At 44.1% G+C, this 12,247-nt stretch overlaps 1 protein-coding gene and 1 pseudogene across 2 annotated transcripts in view; both read right to left on the reverse strand.

The window, feature by feature from the left end:
• LOC111974253 (V-type proton ATPase 116 kDa subunit a 2-like) overlaps positions 1 to 3,693 on the reverse strand; it is a 32,206-nt gene extending 28,513 nt beyond the window's left edge. The window contains exons 1-2 of one of the 2 annotated variants that reach the window (XM_024001922.2): positions 2,838 to 3,693; positions 1,229 to 1,307 (exon numbers count right to left, since the gene is read on the reverse strand). In XM_024001922.2, coding sequence (XP_023857690.1) covers positions 1,229 to 1,307; positions 2,838 to 2,954 — 196 coding nt within the window. In that variant the 5' untranslated portion in view covers positions 2,955 to 3,693. The remainder of the gene's footprint in view (positions 1 to 1,228; positions 1,308 to 2,837) is intronic. The other variant, XM_070447046.1, reaches the window with a different exon arrangement.
• A 4,892-nt stretch (positions 3,694 to 8,585) lies between these two features.
• LOC139028861 (tectonic-2-like) lies at positions 8,586 to 11,925 on the reverse strand (annotated as a pseudogene).
• Between the last annotated feature and the right edge of the window lie 322 nt (positions 11,926 to 12,247).

Genomic DNA, 12,247 nt, shown 5'->3' on the forward strand with positions numbered 1-12,247 from the left:
GGGCGGCCAGCTCTAGGAAGAGTCTTGGTGGTTCCAAACTTCTATTTAAGAATGATGGAGGCCACTGTGTTTTTGGGGACCTTCAATGCTGAAGACATTTTTTGGTACCCTTTTCCAGATCTGTGCCTCAACACAATCCTGTCTCGGAGCAATACGGACAATTCCTTCGACCTCATGGCTTGGTTTTTGCTCTGACATGGACTTAAAAAAAAATATATATATATATATATATATAGACAGGTGTATGCTGTTCCAAATCATGTCCAATCAATTGAATTTTCCACAGGTGGACTTCAATCAAGTTGTAGAAACATCTCAAAGATGATAAATGGAAACGGGATGCTTCTGAGCTCAATTTCGAGTCTCATAGCAAAGGGTYTGAATATTTATGTAAATAAGGTATTTCCATTTTTAATACATTTGCTAAAATACAAATAAAACTGTTTTTCGCTTTTTCATTATGGGGTATTGTGTGTAGACTGATGAGGAATTTATTTGATCCATTTTAGAATAAGGCTGTAACGTAACAAAATGTGGAAAAAGTCATGGGGTCTGAAAACTTTCAGAATGCACTGTATCTAGCCTGCACTTTGTAAAAACCCAGAGTGCATGTTAGAAAAAGCATCTTGGTTCCTTTCTAAACATAGCAATGTGAAAGCAAAGAGGAGTCTGTCCACAAAATAGGTGAAGTGAACTGGCAAAATAGTTGAGTCCTCATTCAAATGCAAGGGCAGTGTGAATACAAAGAACAGTTATTTTGCTTCTCTTTTTCTTTACCCCAGAGTTCACTTTAAAGAGAACTGAGATCGGTTCTTTTAAAGAGGACTATATGTGAAAACACCCTTTTTCCGGGGCTAAGGACAGCCCGGGGCTAAGGACAGCGCAGTGTTGAAAGTCCTCAAGAGTCAAATGTACTCTGCCTCACACTTATCCTTTCCTCTCAGTAGCTCACATTTCTGAGAAACTCACAACTCACCCCAACGCTCCTTGTACTTTGCTTTTTTGGGGACCCAAATTTAATCTCCAAGCATTGGCCTCAAATTAAGCCTGAGTTAAGCTGCCTTGGACGAGACTCATTGGCCAGAGCAGTGTATCTCATAACTTTACCATGGCCATGGAGACTGGGATTTACACAGTAACTAAGTGTGAATGTTGTTGAGTTATTCAGGAGTGAATCACGCCCATCATCACTTTTATTAAAGATTAAACCGATCGGTTTTATCCTTACCTAAAATTCTCTCCATCTCCTCACATCTTTTTAGCTCAGTGACAAACTTCCGCTGGAATAGATTCACGCTGGGGTTGAGCTGAAACAGTAGGAGCAGAGCCACATTGAAACTTTCACCACAAACACACACCTGTCTGAGCAGATTGACTGGATTTTGCAAATTATCGCCAACAATCCACATTATACTCTACAGCAGTGGTCAGCAACCGGTTGATCGTGATTCGACTGATCGTTCTCCAAGGCATTTCTAGGTCGACCACAAGACATTTCTGTTAAAAACACAACGATAACGCCATTTTTGTTCCTATGTTTTTGTATTCGTTTCACACTGTTGGCGGTAGGTGCACTTGATTCAGCAGCCCTAGCACCAGGAAGTCAAAGTTCCCATTTTGAACCATTTCATGTGTCTGAAGGTAGAACTCTGYGTACCCAGCAGGCAGAGAGCAAATCAAGTGCACCTAAAGGCCTACCACTGGCCAATCAGATAGGCCAGATCACCGAGTCTGCAAAGTTTCCTCGAGCCATAGACTGTAAAAAGAAACCTGGAACGTACAGCAATGTTGATACTGTGAGATTTCAAAACTTAAAACAATGACTAGCGACTCAACGAATACAGCTAAGAGCTACTGTTTGTAAGTTCATATTTAAATTGTTATTCAGCACTGTCAACACTTTATTCAACACATTTATAAGSCACCAGCATTGCAGCTGCAATGAATGAGTATAGAAGAGTGTTCTGATAAGCTTGTGTTATTATTAGCAACTTGTGTATTTTTAAATACCAAGGAATATTTCACTTTCTCTGGTCATAGGAGTAACAACATCAGCTGGAAGACTGTGTGCCCTTTTCTCAGCTGAGGGAAAGAGGGCGGTGGGACAGTGAGTCAGGTTGGAGTGCCTCACACTGTTCCCTCACTCCCCTCAGACTGACCATCAGATRCAKGCCATCAGTCCAGTAAAAAAAAAGAAAATAACATTATGCTTACTTAGCTGTGCCTCACAAGTAATACAACAAATTATATATTACCAGTGTGATCATATACCTCAATTGTTTAAATCATTATTATTTTTTTTTATCTGAGGAGAACAACATCGCCAGTACAAATCTAGCATAGCCAATATGCAGYGATAATGTATTGGGCCTATAGCATAATGCAAAAACCTCATTACTACAAAACTGTTTTTAATTGGWTATTGTTGCCTCACTTACGTTTTTTAAGTCATATTTAAAAAAAAATCTGAGCAGTAGATCTCTGCTTGAATTTTGACTCAAAGTGGTCTTGCCTCAGGAAAGGTTGGTGACCACTGCTCTACAGSGCAAGTTGCAACGAATGAAATCAAACTAGTCCAGACTCCTCACAAGAAACTGTTAACATCGGTAAAGCAAGCACAATCTACTGTACTCAGTATGGTTAGACTTGACTTGTTATATAAGCCATCTGTGTCAGGTCTTGTGTTAGGGAAACCCATGGGCAACATACTACATCCCTGCTCATGTCTGACAGTGAGAGCTCACAATACAACAGCACCAAAGAGAGAATAACTTTTCAATTTGTTTTAATACAGCTGTGCTWGTTAGATGACAGTTAATTTGGGGATCAATACTTACGTCTCTGAATTCCACCATACCCATTTCTCCCAGTTCGCTGATGCAGTCGTATGCTGATCCAGACTGCAGAAACAGCTGGGTCAAACACATCTCTTCACTTCGGAACAACGAGCCCATCTTGACGCCTGCTCTTCTCCTCACACAATACAACCGGCTTGCTAGTTTCAGCTACAGCTAATATTAGTCACGAGCCCAAACCACTTCCCTGGGTAGGCTTAGCGGACGAACAATCTCACCGGTGAGCTCCGGCGTCTTAGAAGTAGCTAGCTAACAGGCAAGCAAGCTAGCAGCTAGCTGGCTGGCTGGCAAACTACCGGTGCATTCACTTCAACACCGTGTCAATCATTGGCCCATCAGTGACGCGTCTCCAGTCCAGTGAGTCTCAAGAAGTTCCCGTCGAAGTGGTTGTTGAAGTCATCTTGCTGTAACCATATTAACGTGGCTATCGATTTAGCGAACCAGAAGGTCCACTCTGTCACTAGCTAGCGTTAGATGGTTCCGTAAACTCTATTCTCAATCAAGTTGTGGTAATGTTAGCTAGCTTCTGACAGTAGAAACGTTCCGGTAGATAACTATTACTATAAGCAYATTTTAAACTTGAAACTTCAATAAATACTAACTTGCTTTAAATACTCATGCGCCCATTGATATGGAGCTTGTATGCAAGTTATGCCGCGTTCAAAACAACTCGGAAATCTCCGACTTCAGTGCGTTCAAGACGACTGGTAACTCGGTGGGAAAAAGGAGCTCCGACTTGACCCAACCATCATCCAACTCGGCAAGTCTTCTTCTTCTTTTGAGTTTAACAGCGGAAGGCATCCAATATGTTGCATTACCGCCTTCAACTGGACTATAATATAAATCCATTATACTTTGTGAAACAAAATGGGTAAAGGAAAAACTCAAAACAAAACTCAAAAAAAATATTATAAAAACACCCTACCAACTAACTCTACACTCATTAAAAGCCCACTACCCAATTCCACTACTTTGACCCTATCTGCTCCTGCACCATGCCAACAGCTTGGGAGGACGGGASACCACCACTCAACACATCCTGTAACTCTTCTGAAGTCAAATCTCGAATGCCAAAATACATCTCTGCAGCTGGCACCACAACATCTATTTTCTGTGATAACCATTGCTATGAACGCTAAGAAGCCAACCTTACTGAAGCATACAGTACCAGTCAAAAGTTTGGACACACCTACTCATTCAAGGGTTTTTCTTTATTTGTATTATTTTCTACATTGTAGAATAATAGTGAAGACATCAAAACAATGAAATAACACATGGAATCATGTAGTAACCAAAAGTGTTAAACAAATCAAACACCCTTTGTCTTAGCTCCCGAGTGGCACAGCGGTCTAAGGCACTGCATCTCAGTGCTAGAGGCGTCACTACAGACCCTGGTTTGATCCTGGGCTGTATCACAACCGGCCGTGATCGGGAGTCCCATAGGGCGGTGCACAATTGGCCCAGCGTCGTCCGGGTAGTATACAAGTAACAGACACATCTCAACATCAACTGTTGAGGAGACTGCGTCAATCAGGCCTTCGTGGTCGAATTGCTGCAAAGAAAACACTACTAAAGGACACCAATAATAAGAAGAGACTTGTTGGGCCAAGAAACACGAGCAATGGACATTAGACCGGTGGAAATCTTTGAGATTTTTGGTTCCAACCGCCATGTCTTTGAGACGCAGAGTAGGTGAACGGATGATCTCCGCATGTGTGGTTCCCACCGTGAAGCATGGAGGAGGAGGTGTGATGGTGTGGGTGTGCTTAGCTGGTGACACTGTTGTGATTTATTTAGAATTCAAKGCACACTTAACCAGCATGGCTACCACAGCATTCTGCAGCGATACGCCATCCCATCTGGTTTGCGCTTAGTGGGACTATCATTYGTTTTTCAACAGGACAATGACCCAAAACACACCTCCAGGCTGTGTAAGGGCTATTTGACCAAGACGGAGAGTGATGGAATTCTGCATCAGATGACCTGGCCTCCGCAATCACCCGACCTMAACCCAATTGAGATGGTTTGGGATGAGTTGGACCTCAGAGTGAAGGAAAAGCAGCCAACAAGCGCTCAGCATATGTGGGAACTCCTTCAAGACGATTGGAAAAGCATTCCTCATGAAGCTGGTTGAGAGAATGCCAAGTGTGCAAAGCTGTCATCAAGGCAAAGGGTGGCTAATTTGAATTAACTCAAATATAAAATATATTTGTTTAACGCTTTTTTGGTTACTACATGATTTCATATGTGTTATTTCATAGTTTTGATGTCTTCACTAYTATTCTACAATGTAGAAAATAGTAAAAATAAAGGAAAACCCTGGAACGAGTCGGTGTGTCCAAACTTTTGACTGGTACTGTATGTCACTCATTGGCCTATTCCTCTGTGCTGGCACAGATCTACTACTCACAGGGATCCTCTCAGGATCCCTCACCCTTGACCCATCCTCCTCTACTTTCTTCACTGCCTCCCCAGAAACATGGGCACCCCTACAGTTGACAGACAACTTTATCCACTGAAACTACACAATCCTCTATCCCATGCCCWCCTGGTGCCAGGATAATAACCTATCCCTCTACGTCAACAAAACAGTTGATTGTGGAATTCAGGAGACAGCAGAATGAGCAAGCCCCCCATCCACATCAATGGGGCTGCAGTGTAGAGGGTGAAAAGCTTYAAGATCCTCAGTGTGCACATCACTGACAACCTGAAATGGTCCATCCACACAGTGTGGTGAACGCAGTGCCTCTTCAACCTCAGGAGGATGAATAAATTAGTCTTGGCCCCTAAGAACCTCACAAACTTCTACAGATGCACCATTGAGAGYATCCTGTCGGGCTGTAATACCGCCTGGTATGGCAACTGCACCGTTCGCAACTGCAGGGCTCTCCAGAGAGGGGTGCGGTCAGCCCAATGCGTCACCGGGGTCACACTGCCTGCCCTCCAGGACATCTACAGCACTCGATGTCACAGGAAGGCCAGTAAGATCATTAAAGACCTCAGCCACCTGAGCCATGGCCTGTTCACCCCGCTACCATGTAGAAGGTGGAGACATTACAGGTGCATCAAATCTGGGACAGAGACTGAAAAACAGCTTTATCTCCAGGCTTTCAGACTTAAATAGTCACCACTTCCTGGCCTCCGCCCAGTACCATGCATTGAACTTTAGTCAGTTACWAGCTGGCTACCACCCGGTACTCAACCCAGCACCCTTAGAGACTGCTGCCCTATGTACATAGTCTTAATTTATTTATTTTGGGGATTTTTGTGTATTGTTAGGTTACTGTTCTTTTGGAGCTAGGAACATAAGCATTTCGCTACACCCGCGATAACATCTGCAAAATATGTGTACGGGACGAATACAATTTTGAGGGGCCCYTGTGTTGAGGATCAGCGTGGCGGATGTGTTGTTACCTACCCTTACCACCTGGGGGCGGCCCGTCGAAGTCCAGCATCCAGTTGCAGAGGGAGGTGTTTAGTCCCAGGGTTGAACACTGAGCTGTAGTCAATGAATAGCATTCTCACGTAGGTGTCCCTTTTGTCCAGGTGGGAAAGGGCAGTGTGGAGTGCAATAGAGATTGCAACATCTGTGGATCTGTTGGGGCGGTATGCAAATTGGAGTGGGTCTAGGGTTTAGCTCGTCTGGTAGGCTTGTGTCACTGGGCAGCTCTCGGCTGTGCTTCCCTTTGCGGTCTGTAATAGTTTGCAAGCCCTGCCACATCCGACGAGCGTCAGAGCCGGTGTAGTACGATTCGATCTTAGTCCTGTATTGACGCTTTGCCTGTTTGATGGTTCGTCGGAGGGCATAGCGGGATTTCTTATAAGCTTCAAGGGTTAGAGTCCCGCTCCTTGAAAGCTTTAGCTCAGTGCGGATGTTGCCTGTAATCCATGGCTTCTGGTTGGGGTATGTACGTACGGTCACTGTGGGGACGACGTCATCGATGCACTTATTGATGAAGCCAATGCCTRATATGGTGTACTCCTCAATGCCATCGGAGGAATCCCGRAACATTTTCCAGTCTGTGCTAGCAAAACAGTCCTGTAGCTTAGCATCTGCTTCGTCTGACCACTTTTTTATTGATCTAGTCACTGGTGCTTCCTGCTTTAATTTTAGCTTGTAAGCAGGAATCAGGAGGATAGAATTATGGTCAGGTTTGCCAAATGTAGGGTGAGGGAGAGCTTTGTATGCGTCTCTGTGTGTGGAGTAAAGGTGGTCCAGAGTTTTTTTCCCTCTGGTTGCACATTTAACATGCTGACAGAAATTTGGTAAAACGGATTTAAGTTTCCCTACAGTAAAGTCCCCGGCYACTAGGAGCGCCGCCTCTGGGTGAGTGTTTTCTTGTTTGCTTATGGCGAAATACAGCTCATTCAATGCTGTCTTAGTGCCAGCCTCTGACTGTGGTGGTATGTAAACAGCTACGAAAAATACAGATGAAAACTCTCTAGGTAGATAGAGTGGTCTACAGCTTATCATGAGATACTCTACCTCGGGCGAGCAATAGCTGGAGACTTCCTTACAAATCGTGCACCAGCTGTTATTTTCAAAAATACATAGTCAGCCGCCCCTTGTCTTACCAGACGCTGSTGTTCTATCCTGCCGGTACAGAGTATAACCAACCAGCTGTATGTTGATAATATCGTCATTCAGCCACGACTCAGTGAAGCATAAAATATTACAGTTTTTAATGTCCGGTTGGTAGTTTAATCTTCCGCGTAGGTCATCGATTTTATTCTCCAAAGATTGCACGTTTGCTAGCAGAATGGAAGGAAGTGGGGGTTTATTCGATCGCTTACAAATTCTCAGAAGGCAGCCTGCCCTCTGGCACCTTTTTTTCCGCCTCTTCTTCGCGCAAATCACGGGGATCTGTGCCTGTTCCCGAGAAAGCAGTATATTGTTCGCGTTGGGCTCGTTCAGACTCGTTAAAGGAAAAAAAGGATTCTGCCTGTCCGTGGTGAGTAATCACAGTCCTGATGTCCAGAAGTTATTTTCGGTCATAAGCGACGGTAGCARCAACATCATGTACAAAAAAGTCTGATGTAAGGGAAAGCATTTTTATTAACTTGACATGTGAATCTGGCCTGGGACAAATATTGTCTATTATATAGGGATTCCTATGAGTTGGGAGCAATCAGCCAATGAAGAAGAAGAAAATGTACTACTTTAAAATAAAGTAGTCAACTTGGTGGGGATTGCTATGAGTAGGGAGCAATCAGCCAATGAAGAAGGAAATGGACTACTATAAAATGGAGATGTCTTCAATGGCACTGTCCATGCCATCGCAGCTAGAATGGCACAGATACAAAGATGAGTCCTCTATCTCTATGCCTGTTGTTCACACTCGTATCTGCCCTCTCATTGGTTAGAATGGTCCCACCTGATCTCACCTCTTCCATTGTTAGAGCGGTCACTTGAATATCTCATAAATATAATAGGCAATCTTTGTCCCAGGCCAGATTCAYATTTCAAGTTAATCAAAAATTAGATTTTCCAAAAGGTAAAAAAATCTCTTTAAAAATATCAAAATACAATCAACTTGATCATTTACATTCTTATAAACCATGAAAACCTGCTGAAACTGTTAAGCTTACCACCTGAACATGRCTTCATTACATCAATAACAATGTTCAGACATTATTTTTCAAACAGCAGGATCAAGCAGATTCAAGCCTCAAGAGTTAGTGCATGTTATTTGTCTGATTATTACCTCACTATTTCTCAGATACCTGGGTTTAGAGAAAAGCACTTCTCCATGYCTGTCGGATCTGTTTCCATCGAGTGCCAAGAATGGAGGCAGCAATGAAGAAAAACACCAGGATAAGGCCCTTGGCCAGAGACAAAATACAAGGGTGGAGGGAAAGCTTTAATCATACTGCCATCATCTATTTATAATATTTCACATCTTGGGACAGCAGAGTCTCACCTGTGTAATACCTGGTGAGGGGGAAAGCCAGCGGCCAGCACACATCATTCCTGTCGAAGTCATACTCTGTAAAGTTAATCTGAATGCTGAAGGACACCAGGGCAGAACCACATCAGAGTTTTATTCACAGCACTTCCCAAACCTTTCAACGTAGTCATAAAAACATTATACGGAGGCTGTTGATTTTAATTCTGAGGGCTTTAGTATTTCAGGGGTCACCTGGTTTTGGGTGGTCCTGTGTTGATGGGGATATCAGTGAAGGTGATGGAGGAGGTGACAGGGAAAGACTGAGTCCCATTCGGGGCAACACTCACATCAGAGACAGTAGTCCTAACAAGGAGGACTTTATTCAATCACACTTTTTTTTGTCTCAACAGAGGGACAGCACAGACAGAAAGGTAACATAGGTGTGATGGCAATGGACAGTGTTATAGGCTTTTGCCACTTATCTGACTTCCACTGCTTGGATCTCCCACTGAGACAAACCCCCCACCACCACCACCTCTGTCACAATGACCCTAACGTGGATGTGCCGGTGGGACGGAATCCCAGAACATGTTCCAGTACCACCCCCCACAGGCTGGCTGCAGTTCAGTTTCACAACTGTGAGTTAATCAGTGTGTTGTTCACAGAAGTGGAATGGAAAAGCAACAAAGCCAAAATTATGAATTAATAGGGTGAATATTTAAGCTAATATTAGGATTTAATAGTTAAAGTTAAAAGGGTTTGATCAACCAGTCAGCCAGGGTAAGGAAATCTGGCTCTCCATCCTGGCTTTGTGTATTGCTGTGATCAGTGCCCTCTGAAGAGGCCACAGTCTGACTAACAGAGGTAGAAGAGGAAGGTCAAACATTCTACAGAGAGACATGGATCCTTCTCATTTGTATGCATTGAGCGGTATTTTGATCAACTTCTCAGTGTGTGTATCCAGTGACTTACCTGAGCAGAATATATTGGGTCAGGTTCTCACTATAGTCCAATCCTAGTGCCTTAGCCTAAATAAAAATGTACATAAAGATGTGCAGAGTTTGATAATTGAGACCTTTAAAGCCATTGATTTTCCAGTGCACTATTCATGGTACAAAAATGGCTGTTACCTGGCTTCCAAAGATTGACTGGGGTCCTCTGTATGACTGTGCCATTCTCCAAGGTGTTCACAACCCCAACAATCACAGGCCTGCCCACCTGGTAAGCGGAGAGAGATAACACAAAGCTTTATCTGTAAATCTGTGAAACTGTCAGTCAAAAATCAGTCTCATCTTTTTATGTTGCACATTAAGCTCCCCATTTTGAAACGCTTATAAGAAGTGTATATGGTTGCACGAACCTGGGTTCCCTGAGTTGGGCGAAGCCAAAGCATCCCAGAAACACAACTGAATACCTGGCTGTCAAAGCCACTGTGAAAGGAAGAGGAAATACAAACACACAACAGCAGGAGAATTAGGTGTTAATCGGTGACGAACACAACGTCAGCTTTTGAATGATACTACAGATACGTAGTTATACCCAGCAGGGAAAACTAAAAGAAAGAGGCCCCTACCATTAGCAGAAGGGACGTGCCCACGTGTGCAGGTTAGTGTGATACTTGTAGGGCTGTTCCTTCCCCAGAATAATTTATATTCAAGGTTACATTTGCTCACAGYGGTCTGCCATCTTCAGCCACAGGACTCGAGACAAAGGGGCTCAGGTCAACAGCCATTTCATCCGTGACATCTGTGACTACACCTACAATGTTTCCCCAATGAGCACACAAAAATACAATGCAAATCAATCAGAATAAAACAGATAACGATCAAGTTGAAGTAGTAAGTAATTGTTCTGCTCATGGGGAGAGAGTCATACCCCTTGGCCATCCCTCCCTTCAGTTGGTATCATTTGTAAGGTTGGGTCCAGTTGGGCAGGACAGGAGACTGGCCACACACTGCTCTTAGTTTTTCAAAAAGGTCACAGTGGCATTATCTTCACACTGGCCAACCAGGAAGATCTGAGGGATTAAGACAGAAATTAGACATAACAGTTACTGTGAGAGTTCTGACTGTTCACTTACAAACACAGACAGACAGACAGACAGACAGACAGACAGACAGACAGACACACACAGACACACAGAGAGAGACAGAGAGAGAGAGAGAGAGAGAGAGAGAGAGAGAGAGAGAGAGATCCCGCTGCTGGTAGTCATCGGTGGGCAGTGGAGCTGACAGCACTACACTTTGGAAAGATGGCCTGGGCTTTGGTGTGCTGGAGCAGCTATAGAAGTCAGTATAGAAGAAGACAACACATTTCAGATCAAGACATTGATAATGCAGTAAGAAGGGACATATAGCAAACACAAAAAAGCTACCAATTAAGATTGAAGTCTATCTCTGACAACTGGATTTTGAGACACAAAAATGTATAGGAAATAGGTGTCTCACATTGTGTCCCCTTCATAAAAAAAGTCCAAGGAAGGGATTGTTGTTAGGCAGCAAGATGACGCAGAGCAATGGGAACAAATCGGGGGCTTTTTCAGCAGACTGTGCATAGCACAGGTAATACGGAACTGGAGAGACTTTCTGTCCAAAGAGCCCCAAAAGACACTGGCCATGAAACAGCTTCAGGGCAACAGTCCTGTGGGAGACACATGACAGAAACACCATAACCTGATGAACAGACATAAACAGAATCAAAATGTCTACTCTATCCATGGGTAAAGTGGATCAGTATGTGTAATGATGGATGTAAATACCTTGTCACAGCAGCAGCACACATCACAGGCTCCCACCGTGAGGTCACAGGGACAGGAGCCCAGGGGCCAGTATACTTGGTTGGGAATGACTGTTTTGTTGTCTGACAAAATTGAGAGAGCACTATTAAAAAGGGGATAACCAGACAAACAATTAAAATAAGTACTAAAATATCCTTTGGATTCGCCAAAACATACTTGCTCTAAAAAGAGACAGACTTACCAGACACGGGTTCAGTGGGAGACACCTGGGCATAAATCCTAGCCTGGATGAGCAGTGAGGCAGACACAGAGTCTACAGCATACACAGTGGCTTAGGACAGCAGTCTGTGTCTGTGTCAAGATTATTACCACAAAGGAGCAGGCTGTGGTTCAGACTCAGCTGCACTCGAAACAGAGGAGAGAGGTTGCCGTGACCTACCGACATTGCTCTTTGCATCCGTAATCAAAACAATCAGAAGTATGCATGCACATCGACAAAGGGGGCCCAGCGTTACGAGGGGACACGGCTAGCACGGAAGCCCGATAAGCCACTCCCCCCCAAAATTAGGGGGGGGGCACACGAGGAGATTGGAGACCTGAGCCAACTCCTCGTGCTTACCGTGGGGAGAGTGTGACTAGTCAAGCCCCATGTTATGCGGCTCTGCGCAGTGTGTCTCCAGTGCGCACTCATAGCCCGGTGCGCTATATTCCAGCTCCCCGCATCGGCCGGGCTAGATGTGGGCTCCCAAGCCAGGACAACGAACATG

Source organism: Salvelinus sp. IW2-2015, linkage group LG15, assembly GCF_002910315.2.
Source record: "Salvelinus sp. IW2-2015 linkage group LG15, ASM291031v2, whole genome shotgun sequence".
NCBI lineage: Eukaryota > Metazoa > Chordata > Actinopteri > Salmoniformes > Salmonidae > Salvelinus > Salvelinus sp. IW2-2015.